The sequence below is a fragment of the Agelaius phoeniceus genome, chromosome 6 (assembly GCF_051311805.1).
Source record: "Agelaius phoeniceus isolate bAgePho1 chromosome 6, bAgePho1.hap1, whole genome shotgun sequence".
In the NCBI taxonomy this organism is placed as follows: Eukaryota; Metazoa; Chordata; class Aves; order Passeriformes; family Icteridae; genus Agelaius; species Agelaius phoeniceus.
In genome coordinates this window covers 33,025,298-33,040,042 of record NC_135270.1, presented here as the reverse complement: position 1 = coordinate 33,040,042, position 14,745 = coordinate 33,025,298, and the positions used below count along the sequence as shown (strand labels likewise).

At 38.9% G+C, this 14,745-nt stretch overlaps 1 protein-coding gene across 2 annotated transcripts in view; it reads left to right on the top strand.

Moving 5' to 3' along the window:
* Window positions 1-1,397: 1,397 nt before the first annotated feature.
* Window positions 1,398-14,745, top strand: part of LOC129121786 (neuroendocrine protein 7B2) — a 42,366-nt gene continuing 29,018 nt past the window's right edge. Inside the window, exons 1-12 of one of the 2 annotated variants that reach the window (XM_054635263.2) lie at window positions 1,398-1,547; window positions 3,875-3,945; window positions 4,269-4,365; window positions 4,878-5,128; window positions 5,596-5,756; window positions 5,867-6,013; window positions 7,032-7,106; window positions 7,745-7,912; window positions 9,138-9,273; window positions 9,595-9,703; window positions 10,474-10,621; window positions 11,012-13,693. In XM_054635263.2, coding sequence (XP_054491238.2) covers window positions 1,419-1,547; window positions 3,875-3,945; window positions 4,269-4,365; window positions 4,878-5,128; window positions 5,596-5,756; window positions 5,867-6,013; window positions 7,032-7,106; window positions 7,745-7,912; window positions 9,138-9,273; window positions 9,595-9,703; window positions 10,474-10,621; window positions 11,012-12,594 — 3,075 coding nt within the window. In that variant the 5' untranslated portion in view covers window positions 1,398-1,418 and the 3' untranslated portion in view covers window positions 12,595-13,693. Of the gene's footprint in view, window positions 1,548-3,874; window positions 3,946-4,268; window positions 4,366-4,877; window positions 5,129-5,595; window positions 5,757-5,866; window positions 6,014-7,031; window positions 7,107-7,744; window positions 7,913-9,137; window positions 9,274-9,594; window positions 9,704-10,473; window positions 10,622-11,011 lie in introns of those variants that run through there. The other variant, XM_077180363.1, reaches the window with a different exon arrangement.

The following is a 14,745-nucleotide window of genomic DNA, read 5'->3' as shown; positions in this document are numbered from 1 at the left end:
ACATTTAGAGGAATATTACTTTTGTACAACGACGTGATTTTGACATCCATAATCAAAATCATGGGGGCTTACTTAAGAAAATTTGTATCCAATCTGCTTTTTAGTACTGCTGCTAAGTCTTTCTTCTATATAATTTGTAAGAGGATTTACATTTCACTGACATTTGGAAAAATTCTAGCTATTCTCTGGTTATTCTCTAGCTTTTTTGTCCCTAAGTGCTCAGAGCCCTGTAATGAGCTTGTTATCATTCTGTGTCTAAGCTTTGTGGTAATTTTAGTCTTTCTCTCAGTGAAGTAAGACTCGCTTTAAAGCTAGTAACAGAACACTTGTAAAGGAAAAGCTGGAAAGCTTATTTTTTGTACAGTGCTTTTTTCTTACTACACAGAAAGACTGCATTTGGTTAACTGTAGTGCAGTTGGCACTTGAAGAGTTACTTTGGAATAGGAAAAAACCCAAAAAACCAACAAACAAAACCCCCAAAAAACCAATCCAAAAAACACCAAAGAAAAAAGGAAGCAGTTCTTCCTATAATAACAGGGTGCAAAGCCCGGAATGACTCTGCTGCAGGAGGTGTCTGAGTTCACTGTATGCAACAGGCAAGGGAACCCAAATGTATAAAGTACAAGCCAAACTTGGTGCTAGTGGTTCAAGTGTCACTTAAATTGTGGAGTGTGGCTTTGTTAGCAGAAAATGATGGAAGTAATGGATCACCTCGGGCAGACCTGCACAGAGCCCACGTAATGCAGGGGGAAAGCAAAGACAATGACGGGAGCAGATGGGAAGAACCTCGACATTTTCTCGGTGCTGATAACTGACATTCCCTGGCCATCAGGTGTGGTGGAAGTCCAAATGCAGTCTTTCTGTGTAGTCAGAAAAAAAACACTGTACCAAGAATAAGCTTTCCAGCTTTTCCTTCACAGTTTATCCCTCAAACTGCAGTGGGCAGCTGTTTTTGAAGCTTATTTTTGGAGAAAGAGACACTTGTCTCCAAGTGACCAACCAACTGAACCATTCCCAACCTCGGCACCGCCGAGTTTGTGGGGGCAAGGGGCGAGCACGTGTGCGGGATGAAGCAGACGTGGGGACGGAGGAACGAAGCCTCGCTGGGGACGGAGGGCTGAGGGCGCACCCACTGCCCCGCCCCTCCTGGCCCTTAGGCATCCATCGCGATCGCCGGCGAGCGGCGCGCGGGGCCTTGGCTGTGTAGGCTCTGAGGCGGCGCACGGAGGCAGGCGCGGCTGGCAGCCCTGCGTGGCCGTTGGGCGGCGGGGTCCTGATTTCGAACGGCGAGCGGCCCAATGAGAGGCGCGGGCGGGGCCGCGCGCTGGGTTTGAGCCGGGCGGTGAGCGTGGCTGCTATGGCGCCCGCCGGGGTCTGAGGGGCCGGGCTGGGGAGAGAGAGGGTGGGGGGGCGCAGCGATGGCGGAGCAGAGGCGGAGGCTGGTGCGGTTAGCGGTGCTGGAGGAGCTCCGGGCTTCGTACGGGATCAAAGTGAAGAGCGGAAGCTGCCTGGCGGCGGCCAAGGCGCCGGGAGCTGCAGCGGCGGAGGTGAGCGGGGCGGGGGAGCTCCGCGGGCTCCGCTTCCCGGGCCGGGCAGAGCAGAGCCAAAGCTCCCACGGGTCCAGGGGCTGCTCCTGTCCCGGGAGCGCTGGTTCCGGCAGCAGTGCCGTTCCCGTAATGCAGCGGCTCCTGCCAGCCCCCAACAGGGCATCACCTCCTGTAATGGGAAAAGAGCTTTTTTTCCCCTTTCCTGCAGCGTGTTCCAGGTGGCCGTTGTAGAGCCGTGTTATGATTCAGGAAGGCAGTGGCCCCCGCCCCCGGCAGTTTGGCAGGCCAGATGGCGAAGGAGATGTGTTCCTCTTTTGTCCGCGGGCTTGCTGGCCGCTGAAACACCCACGGTCGCCTCTGATCCGTGCGAGAGATTTTTGTGCTTCACTGTGACTGATGTCACTCACCACGGAATTCAACTCTTAGTAATTGTATTATTTCTTGGAATATAGCTATCGTGTTGTTTCTAAAAGCTGTGTGTCTTCTACTTGATTTCTTAGATTTTTGGATTTTTTGAAGAGCTTTATTTGCATGGTTTCTTAGTATAAGGCATGACTAAGTAATTTGGCACAGACAGCTCTTGCCTTACTTTCCCAGTGATCCAGGAATGAAATCTCTCCCATTACCTTAAATATCAGGTTTGAATTTGATGAAGGAAGGGTTTTCTGTCTCATGACTGTTATTTAAAACTGACGTATTATAATGGATGCCAGCACTGAGTTCCATTAGAGAATATTGATCTTCTGGGAAACTCTTTAATTTATAAAATGTGGACCATGGTCAAGTCCTAAGCAGATCACTGTGCAACTGGTGTGGCACAGAGCTGAACATCCTCAGACTGAGCTTTCTGTAAGGCTGAGAAGACATTACACAATGCTGCAGTAATCCTTGGTCAATATAAACTAAAGAAGTTGGGAAGACTTGCTTGAGGTGGGTTGTTTGGAAAAGGAGAAAGCAAGAGTAAAGTTAGAATTAGTTTTCTTCCCCCTCTCCTGTCAGTATCAAACATAGTTATAGACTCTTCTTTCCTTTTCCATTTGAAGGGAAGGTAATAAGAACTGTGAGCAATATATGTATGTCTTGATAAAAGATGTCTTTGTTGCTGTCTGTAGTGCCTAAATTGTATGCAAGGAAGAAAATGCGTAGTTAACTACTGAGCAAGGTAGGAAAAGCTGCAGAATAACATTTGTTTTGCCAAGGGATGTCTTATTTCTGTTACAAGGGAACAGACATAATTTCATTAGCTTTATTATTTATTAAGAAGCAATTAAATCACAACTTCTGATACTTCAAACAACACCTAGTGAAGTGAGCATGTCAGTTAGGAATTCTAAATGCTGAATTCCAAACCACTGGAATTTTCTAGTATGTAATCTTGTACATGCAGAAAAAATGTTCTCTTGGAATTAATTTTCTTTTTGTAGCTTTGGTAGCAACCTGGAACACAATGACAGATGTGTTGCTTCTCTTTCCTGACTCTGTTATGTTTGTTTTCTGTAGGACAGATTAGATTGGGTCCAATGGGTTAGTTACTGATTAACTGTTTTCCTGACATGCACAGCAATTGAATTTCAGCTATGAATGACTAACAGTTTGCATTCAGCTCTAAGAACAAGTTGGGCATAATCCCAGTCCTCTTCTGGTTGGGAGAGGGAATGGCTTGCATGTTCTGTAAACATGGATATAAGCAAATAAAGTAGAAGTTCTAGGATGTAGAAGTTGTTGATGCTGTGGGTGAACATCAGCAGTAATGACTGATGAGATTTACTCATTTTCTAATATGTAACATACTCTAATGTCTTGCTATAAGGCAGTAGAGACCAGATTTTTAAGAACAAGTACTAAATATGAGGTATAGAACAGTTGTCTAGATTGTTCTGTTGAGTTGAATCCTTCCTAAAAGAGCAATCTTATTTATTAAAAAAAGTTATTTTAATTGTCTTGTGTTGATTTTTAAGGAAAATAAGATACAGTCAATTTGAAAAACTAAGGTGAGATTCCCAAGCAATCTGGTTAATATCCTTACTGATTTGTGAATCTTACAAGAAAAGTAATTTATTGTAAAATTAGAAGTGTAAAACATACTGCAGAAAAGCTTTCTACTCTTTCACAATAATCTAGGGTGTTACCTGCCACTAGAATCAGTTTTAGATCTCTGGAGATGACAGTGCTTTTCCAGACAATACCTCTTGTCTGTCTTATCTGAAAGAGTTTGTTTTTTGTCTTAACTACCCTTATGTCTACTTGTGCAATGTGTGCTTCTTTGCAACATGTGGTTGATAATTATTTCAACTTTTGAATGACATTATTTGAATTTTGTATTTCAGGGTAAAATCTTTGGAATATCTTTTCATGCGTTGCCACAATCACTTGTGCCAGAATATGGTTATATTCCAAGGTAAAATAACAATGTATTTTTAGATTTTGTGCTTATTTCGCTCTCTTTATGGTATTGAACCCTTGTCAGAAGAAGGAATGTAATATTTGTTCCATGCCTGCTAGAGCTTCTGGGGATTATAAGAATAGTTCCACATGGAAAAGGAGGGATGCAGAAGTTAGACAGGGAATTCAGAGCTCTTACACAGTTGTATTTCTTTGTACTCTTGTCATTTGGGGAAATTATTCTATATACTAAGTTTAACAAAAAATGATGAAATAGTTTTTGTGGAAAGACCCCAGGCTTTATTCTGAGCATCAAAACTGTTACTGTTCTTTTCTCAGCTTTCTCGTTGATACATGTGAATATTTGGAAGAACATGTTAATACTGAGGGACTCTTCAGAAAGTCTGGATCTCTTGTTCGCTTAAAAGCTTTAAAGGTATTCTCTAAAGCTGCTCTTTTTTTCTTAATAAACTGCATTTTTCACTTGGGCATGTTCTAATTTTTGGACTCTTTTCAGTCATATTCAAGTTCTAATACTGGAAGTAGATTGGTAACATTGCCTGCTTTAGAAATGATAGGAGATCTGCCAAAAGGCAGGCTTTGCCTTTTTTTGTCTTTTAAATATTTTGCCTTCCAGGTGATGAGAATAGTTTGGCACCGAACAAACTCATTAGAATTTGTGCACACTGGATGATATGAGGATATTTGTTTAGCAATGTTCTCCTGGTGGAGGGAAGATGGGATGCCTCTAAATTAATACATATGATCTGACAACCTTGCCTGTGTCTCATCGTCCATAATGTAGTTGAGTAAAACATGGGAAAGCTGAAACTAACAGTGTGGAAGATATGTCTGTTGTGACAAGGGCTCTAGAGCATTACTGCTCAAATTTAGAAATCTGACAATATGCTGAAGACTTTAAATCATGTTTCTTATGGAAAATTTCAGAGCAAACTGGATCAAGGTGAAAACTGCCTCTCAGCTGCACTGCCATGTGATGTTGCAGGGCTTCTCAAACAGTTCTTTAGAGAGCTGCCAGAACCCATCCTTCCACCTCACCTGCAGGAAGGCCTATTCAAAGCTCAGCAGCTTGGAAATGAGAAGAAAGCTGCAACCGTGTTGCTCTCCTGTTTGATGGCTGACAGAACAATTGCAGCTTTGAGATACTTTTTCAACTTTCTGAGAACTGTGTCCTTAAGGTCAGTGTCAAGGCTGTGCTTGTAAACATCTCTGAATTCCCTTAACTGCATCTCTGTCCAGGCAAGTGCTGTAACCTTCTGTCAGTGGTTTGCCATTTTAAACTTTCATATGTGCAGATATTTACTTAATTCAGTCATAGTCTTTTATTTCATAAATCCAAAGTTTTCTTTATGAAAACTTAATTAACTGGAGACTTGACTTTATTCAAACTTTGTTCAGCAGAATTACCATAATTTGATACCTTGCATTCCCGAAAATTGAGAGGAATCTATAACTTCTTGATTTCAGTAACATAGTTGTTCAATTATCTGGCTTGGAAGACATATATCTATGCATTAATCTTGTTGTATAAGCACTCCAGTGAATGAGTCTATTTTTTTAACTGCATTTGTCTTATTTGGTCTTTTCTTTCTCCACTGTTTATATTATCTAATAATTTGAATTTAAAAAACCTTTTCTTGTTAAGATCCAATGAAAACAGAATGGATAGCAGTAATCTGGCAGTGATTTTTGCTCCCAACCTCTTGCACTCAAATGAAAATGAAAAGATGTCCACTAGTACAGAAAAAAAAATTCGCTTGCAAGCTGCTGTTGTGGAAACGCTTATTGACCATGCGGCGGAAATCGGTAAGATGATAAATGCTTATCAACCCGTGTCTCAGTGCACCAACCTGTGTGCAGCTTTTCTTTTCAGCTTTTAAGAATCGTTAAAATAAAGTATTTCTTAACTATTCCAGGACAAGTACCAGAATTTATCTTGGAAAAGATTCCTTCAATGTTGGGTGTTGATGTCTTTCAATCTACTCCCTCACTGTGGGGCCACGAAGACAGTGAAAATGAATCTCCCAGTGAACGTAAGAGGAGGAGGCACCGAAGTGTTGGGGGTAGGTATGTTTTGTGAAACTTACAAAGCAAAAACAGAATTTAGATTTCAGGTAGTCTGACCCTAAGCACTTGCTTCTTCCACAAGCAGAACAGATGTCTTCAAAACTGGTTGGGTTTGATTTGAAAAATGTACATAGGACTTCAGTAATCACATAATTGTATATTTGCTCAGAGTTTTCTTCTGTTGTCCAGTAAAGAAGCTATTTTGGATTGGTATAGCCAAATTAATATTTTGGCTTTTTGTTGAGTCAACTTCAGATCCTGTTGCAGAGGGCTATAGGGTTGGTTTGTTGTTGTTGCTAATTTTGAAATCGTACTTTAGTGTAGACTTAGAGAAGTCAGGTCATGAGAAATTAGGGATGCAAATGGCAAATGTGTTTTGAATTAGAGTAGCTAATTTGTTTTGAAGTGTAAATCTGAATTGGGTATTGTTGGATACTGTGTGCTCTGGTATCATGGATCTGGGATTTTGGGTGAGGTTTTTTCAGCTTTCAACAGGGTTGAGTTGGGTTTTTTGCTAAATATGGGCAATCAAATGGTCCATTCTTAGTTCTGCACTCTCTTAGAGGAAATACTATGGAACATGTATGCTTGACTTCATTCAAGTCCACTGCAAAGGGATCTTTTACGTATTGCTGTAAAAACATAAGTATTTATTTAGCTCATGTAACCTGACAGTAGTTGAAATTAAGACTGTATGACTGTATGTTACACCATGGCATGGTTTTTTTGTGTCTTGTACCTCTCTGCTCTGTTTGTTTGTTTGTTGGGTTTTTTGTTTGGTTCTTTTTAAATAATTTTTATTTTAAGGAAAATAGATTTTTCAGCTATTGTGAAAGCAATAAAAACTATGTTGGTGGGAAGATCTGGGTTATGATATTCTGTACATAAAACAACATTTAAACTGATTTACTTTTTCTCCCTAAAAAAAAAAAATACGAGTTAGGCATGAGTTGAAAATAGAGCAAGACAGGCTTCACATTTAAATTTGATTGCTCGATGTGTCTTGCATTTCAGATATTGTTAGTGGAGCATTGAATAAATTTAAATCTAACAGAACCCCCTCCACTACACCTCAACAAGACAGCAGCGGTAGGTACTGGTGTATTTGTACTGAGTAAAGCCCATGCAGTATCTTCTGGATTTGTTAACTATATTCAATAATATTTTAACTAAAGAATTAAAACTTAGTTGAAGGCAAGTGATTAAATTTAAATTGTTTAAAATGGAATATAGTTACATATTTATTGAGGATACTGCATTTACTACATTAATTCTTGGAGCAGCTACAATCACTGCAGTAGTGGCTATGTGATTTAGCTTTGTGGGGATTACCCAACCAAAATTGTGCTTTTTAGCTAATAAACCACTACAGCCTCAGTGCAGTAGTGCAGCACTTTATCATCCCTGGAATGAATCTGCCAGGACTAAAACTCTTTCACACTTACTGTCTCTGAAGCTTTCAGCAGATGACTATACATTTACTTCCTCCTAATGCCTATACTGTTTTATTGATCTGTGGGTTTGGATTTTCCTGTCTGGTACCTTAAACTTGCAAAAAACCCAACAAAATAAAAAATCCAACCCTAAGCTATACTGATTGCTTTGCATGTTCAAAATGCATGCACTTTGGCTAAGCTTTTTTCAGAGTTAAAAAAACCCAAAATAAGTATTTACTAAACTCTCCAACTTTTAAGCTATTACTGCAAATTTGATTTTCTTAATTTCAGTCCTTTCATCAGCGACTCCGGTGGTTCTTACTCCAAGTACCAAGAGGAAACTTCCAACTGATTGCTCTCAGGGCTTGTCCAGCAAGAAGAGACGCTCTTTTAAGCACAATTTTGCATTTGAGTTTTTACCAAGTAGCATATTTAACAGCAGCTCAACACCAGCATCAGGTACAGTGCTGTTACTTTTTCATTGCTGCTTGAAGTGACTGTTGGTGGCTCTTAACTTAAGAGTGGAGCCGTTTGTTCTTGTTAGACAGTCATTGATGCTCATTGCTGAAGTATTCCTTGCACTACTTCCCCATCTTGGTAAATAGTGTATGTTTATGTTCATTGCCAAGTCATGTTACATGGACTGAGCGAAAGCCAAATTCTCTTGCTTGTGTTTTTGTTCTGTTAATCTCTCATACTTGCGATCCTGATGCCCTTTTACCTTTTTTACTCTCTATCATCACTCAGGATATACTTTTCTTTCTTGGTGCACAAATCCATGAAGACTGCCTATGCTTCCAACCTTTTGGAAGTTGTAGCCTTTTGTCTCCTAAATGCTTAAACAGCTGATCCTAGCTCTATGAGAAAAGTAATTGTTGCTTTTATAAAGCTTCTTTCTTGTGTCCTATCGCTTCTTGTTTTTCCTCTAGATGCTACATCTCAAAACTCCAGAGAAAATTTTGCTTTTGTTTGACAATGCTTTAGTACCACTTTATTCTACTAGAGTGCTTCCAACAATCAGGCTATTCTGAGAATCCTGTTTTATTTTATTTCATTCTTAAAAGTTCTGCCAACTGAAGTTAAGAGTGGAAGGATATTTCTAGATTGGCTGTTTTGCTTGATTTCCCCCCCTCCAATGAGTGTTGTAAAGCTTAGTGCTTTTCTTATTAAATTATTTCATGTTCTCCATGTTTCTTATGGATAAACAAACAAAAGCAATGACATTTTATAAGATAGCAGTGATGCAGGAGTTTCATAAAATGTCCGGTAGTAGAAAAAACCAACTCTTTTCTTCATTGTTGCTTCAGCTGTTCTGGCTAGGTGTGTAAAAAAAAAAAAAAAAAAAGCACACCTCAAATAATAATGAGGCTAAGTCTAATTTTTCTTTGTGAGCTCTTAAATTTGAGGAATTGATCTGATGATAATAGTGTGGAAACTTATTTGAGGTAGTGATATCTGTAGCCTGCAATTAATTGCATTCCAGCCACTTTTATGGATGCTACAAGCAACAGCTTTGTTTAATTTTAAGGTGGAAATACAAGTAATTTCAAGCCAGCACTCTACAAAATAAGCAAAAAAATTGTCCTGTTTAAAAACCTGGTTTTTATTGTGTTAACTTGTAAGTCTTTATCTGAAAAAAATGTGACTATTTTAAGTTCATATAAATACAATTTTGTCCCTGTAGTTCAGTTTGAAGCAAGTCCTTGTGTGTGTCTTGAGTCATCACAGACCTCACTGTCTCCTTCAAGCATGGGTGAAAATCATGTGTCCAGTACAGGGACTAGAAGAAGTAAAAGACTTGCAAGCAAAAAACTATACAGGTAATTAATTCTCAAAACCTAAAGATAAATTGGAAAGGTGTGTCTATACCCCTTGAATAATGACCTCAATCTGTCTCTAAAAATACTGGTTTTGGTAAATTTTTATAGTAGTCTTATCACCACCAGATCTTCTGATGTTGTGCAATTGAGCTCAAAATAAAATAAAATCTGGTATTGTAGCTTTCTGTGCCTGTTAAAGAAAGGTGGGCAAGAAGGCAATAAAATAAGTAAAACAGAAGGAAATAACTGTGAATAAATGTTAGGGTGTTTTCTTTGTCCTCCTAAAGAGTTTATGTCCCTTCTTCCCTTGTATCCCTCCAGGGCTGAATCAGGAAAGACAGGTTGTTTTTCTCCAAAAATAAGCCGAAAAGAAATGGTTCGTAGGTCTTTACGCTTGAAATTTGGTTTGGGGAAAAGCAACAGAGAAGTGGTAAGTACCCAGTCGTCATTAGACTGTAGATTTTAATTCACAGTTTGGGGCATTGCTTTTCAGGAGCAGGAAGGATGTATTTAGAAATGGAGGGATCCCAGTGTTAATTGAACCTGCTTGCTGTCAAGTACAAGAAGCTTGAGGTTTATTTGCGTAGCAGTAACAGATTGGATTGTACTGTGTTTGACTGACGTGGGGCAAGACACTGAGGGAGGGAGCAGCTGCCCTGAACTGACCAAGGAGCAATTCCTTGCCATGTAATGTTAAGCTCACCAGTAAAAATGGGATGGGGATAATTTGTGGAAAGTAGCCGCTGCTCAGAGGCTTACTGAGAACTGGCCTGACTGTTGTAAGTGATGACCTTTGCATCCTGTGTGGGTTTGGGTTTTTTTGTCTGTGGTGTTTGTGTGTCCCTTTTCATCTTTCCAATTCTTTCTCTCATCCTGTTGGGGAATGGGGAAAATGAGCATGTGGCTGGATGGGAGCTTGCCTGCTTGTTGGGATCAACCCACCATGCTTGTGATCAGTGTGTCTCAGAGTTCTGAGTGTCTGACCTGGCAGAGCTTGTGCTCAGTCACTCTGTTCACAGTGTGATTGAGTCTGCCTGACTGCAGGGAGGCTGTTCCCCTCCAAGGTCTGCAGAGAGGAAGTATGGCCAAGAAAAGCCTGCTGTGGCTGATTTGTGTAGCACTTTCCTGAAGTTTCGTCTGTAAATGAGATTCCAAATTACAAGTTTCTATAAAGCAATTAACACTTTTTGTTTGTTCAAGAATATTGTATCAGGATGTGCAGCGGGCAATAGATCAGAAAATATTGGAAGGCGTCTTGCAAGTCAGCAAGGTTTGGAAAGCAGAACTGAATGTGCAAGAAGAGATGTACTCTTCAGCCCATATGTCAATGAAAAATTCCCTAAGAAAGGTGATTGCCTAACCAAATATATTAGATGGGGAAAACTATTTTTACTTTGCAAAAGCAACTTTATGGATAAAAGTATAAAAGCAGTTGGATTAAAAGTATGCTTCTAGCTAAGTCATAAGTGACTTATATGTTAATGGCTTCTTGGGAAAAATAATTGATTTAGAACAAGCTTGTGTTTCTAATGTATTGTAGTAGCTCTCTTAATTAAACCAGAGGAGATGCACTATTTCATTTAATATTATAACCTTTTTTTACATTTCTAAAGTTTAAGGGCATAATAACATCTTTAAATTCAGTGCTGCTTTGCTAATTATTTTTCAGTAAGAATTTTGTCTATAGTTATTAAAATGACAATAAATTATTCCTAAACACTGTGGTATTTATTTTAAGGTTCAAGGAATGTAAGCAAGTCAGAAGAAAACTTGCTAACTCCAAAATGTCACAATAAAGTAGTTCACCGAATGTCATGGAATAGTCCTGCTCTTACGGATTCTCAGGTGATCAGCAAGAATGAGCAAATTCTGCCTGGACACTCTGAAATGGGAGCCAGCTCTTCAGAATCTGTTTTGATATTTGGAAAGCCACCAGTTATTCCAGATGAATTCAAATCTGCAACTGTAAGCAAAGAAGACAACAACTTGGAACTTGTGCTGTGTGAAGATGAAAGTAATTCAACTACAGAAACATTACTGAAAGTTAAGCAAGCCTTCTCTGCATCTGGGAGTATTCTTCACAATTTGATAGGTGATAAGAAATCATCCCTCTCAGTTGTAGCAAGTGAAATATTAAATGAAACTCCATGTCCCTCAGGGCTCAGTTCTGCAAAAGAATTGTTAGTGGAAGAAATTTCTGAAAATCTAGCAAATGTAAAATCCAGAGAGCTGTTGCACCCATTTAATCCATCTTCTGCTGCTGATAAACAGCAATTAAAAAAAGAGGAAATTGACGTTTTGGAGAAAAAACACTTCAAAACTTCTATTGAGATTGAACTTCAGGTCCCAAAACCAGATAAAGTAAAAGAACTTCCTATGCCTCAAGTACTAGCCAAGGAAGATAAGTTTACTGTTGAGAACAGATCAACAAAAGATGACTTACACAAATCAGATTTCCCTGGAAGAAAAGAGGAAATAGAATTAATACACTCAGAAACAGCTGAAAATTGTACAGTAAAGTGCTGTAATTTGGAAGAGGGTACTCCTAAACCTTCTTTGGCAGGACAGCTGCCCACTTCACAGTTGCCTAAATCTCAAAATGAAATGAGTAACCAATACTTGAAAGCTGAAAATTCAGGTAAAGTTTTAACTAAAACATCAACTGTTTCTGACCATGGGAAGGTTTCTGACCATATACAGTGGTTCAACCAGCTTTCATTACATGATCCAAATTCTGCAAGCAAAACAAATCCGCCCCTGAAGTTTCAACGCACTCCAGTTAGACAGTCTGTAAGAAGAATTAATTCCCTTTTGGAGGCTAACAGACAATCTGTAAGCTCTCACACGGTTAAGTCAAGTGATGTTGGTTCACCACTTGTTAAATCTTTGAGCTATGATTCTGCCTCATTCCCCTGCACAGCAAAGCCCTCAAAGAATTCCATGCTTTTGCCACGCAGGAGTGAAAGCACACGTGACCAAGTTTCTGTAGCTTGTAAGCAGCTAGACTTAGCATCTAAATCATGTTACAGGCCATTAAATCCATCAGCCAAGCCTGATGTTTCTGTCAGAACTGTTGGAATCCATGAACAAAAAGCAACTGTTCATCCATCAAAGTCTGTTCTAGAAGATCTAACCAATCATGAAATGGTTAAATCCAGTTTGAAAGTTAATGCAAATATAAGTGTTCCAGGTGCTGTCCCAGAAAAATCTGTGATTGCAAGAAGTGCTTCAGGAAAAGAAAGAGTTCGTTACAGAGGCTCTCCAAAGAATCCAATATCTGAAGTAAAACTGCTACCAACTGCAAAGCCAGTAGACTTATAAGATCAAATATGATGGCTAAATGGGTTCTTTGTAACTTGGTTAACCTTTGGAAAAATCTAAATCTGTATGTTATTTTCCTTTTTATTTGTAATACTTCATTTGTTTTAAATGAATGAGTTGTGAAGATGTACAAATAGCAATTTGTTTCATGTTGAGGTTTTCTTCATTTACTGAAACTTCTGTAAATGCTAGTCAGTTCAACTAAATGAATTTGATTTCTAAAACAAAAATAATCTGTTAGTCTGTAAATAATCTAACACAAATGTTTGTGTTAGATCTCAGGTTTTGATTATCTCAGCATCTAAAAATATGCTGCATCTTCCAAAACTTCCTGCAGTATTTAGATTAAGTATCAAGTTCAAAAACAATTTCTCAAATATTTAAAACAAATTAAACAGACATATAAAAGGAAGTGTTTTGATGCTGAGTATTAGTAGTTAAATTTATGTACTTTTTTTAGTTTTAAGTGTATTGTAGCACCCCTTGATACTACTAAGTTGGACCTCATGTGAGCTCTATTTGTTTTGACACAATGTGGTTTTTTTGGGGTTTTTTTTTGGTTGGAGTAAATTGAGAGCGTATTTTACTTGTTTAGTAGGTAAATGTCAAAATGCAATCCATGCGTGCACACACACTGGAGAATTATTAGAACACGTGGAAAACAAATGTGCAGTTTATTCAAGAATTGAAAAGTCTTAAAACTTAATCCAGTGTTGTGTTCTGCAGTAGGTACCAAGTATTTTCAGTTATGAATAATAAAATGTTTTATCTTAATATGAGAGGGGAGTTTTAACTTATTTTTAGAGCTGTAGAATTATGTTAACTAAGTGGTGCAGAAGCCGAGTTTAGATGCTGAAAGTGTTGCAAGAGACGAATGTAAGAAGCCATAGTGTGTTAAAGGTTGATTTGCACGAGCAAATGTTTACATCTTTTGGAATGAAAACTGTTTGTCTGTCATCAGTTGTAAAATTATTTGAGTAAACACTTGAAACCGTTCATTAGCTTTTTATATGTGTGAATTGCTTATTGGCAAAATGTTAGAGCTGAAGCACTGGATACTTTTGGTTTTAATAAAACCATTGTTTTTTCCCTTTTCTGAGCTTGTTCTTCTATAATGACTTGGAAAGTTCAATTATGCTGTTATATGCAGACACCAAAATTAGTAAGTCTGTAAATACTGAAGTCAGAAGTAAATCTGTTCTGGCTGTCCTTTTTTGTTCATCTTAGCTACGTATTGGTAATTCTCACAACTAGCAAAAGGCATAATGCAGTAGTGGTTTTCTGAGCTTCTTAAAAGGCTATGTTAGTCAAAATAGTCAAAAGAAAAGTTATTTTCCCTGTCTCCTTCCCCATGTATCCCCCAACCTGCAAGTTGAATTGGGTCAGCTCAATCTGTGGCAAACTCCCGCCTCACTCTTGGTACATTGCTGTTAAATCTAATACCAGGCAGCCAGCCATGCAAAGATCTTAACCAGATTGCTTGGTGGTGTGCTTAAGAGTGGGAAGCTTCAGTTTCATGAAGGAGTGAATAAGGCAGCTCACCACCATCCAAAGAGGAGGCTGCTTCTCTTGGCAACATGCCCCTCCCTACCCCGTGCCTTTAGCTGGTGCTGGCAGATCCCTCAATAGGCTGAGCAGGCACCGGAGCACCATGTTTTGAATCATCTCACTGAGGCAAGTAAGGATCAGCAAAACAACTTCCAGCTGTCATGGCAAGGAGGCAGGAGCTGGAAATAGGACAGAAGGAGTTAAAGGCAGTGTCAGGAAGAAAATGAGGTCTGCCTCCTGTAATAGTGAGGTGTCACACTGATTTTTGTTTAAAAGACTAAGACTTGCGATTGTCAAAGCTGCATTAGCATTCAAAATATTTGGTACATATTAATATTATCCTGTGTGGTGCAGTAAGCTCCTTTTGATCATCCATGCAAGTTAGTCTTGAAACATCTAAACTTGGCTTAGGGGGAATTTGGTAGGGCCCTGACAAAGAAAGCTGTAGCAGAAAAAAAAAATCTTAAAGTTTAAATTCTGTTTTTAGAAGTTTTGCAGAACAGTTTGGACATACAGCCCTTTATATAAAGTTGATTATGTTTTGCAGAAAGAAACTAGATGCCAACTGGAAGTCCCTACTGCTAAATCCTGCAAGTTACACCT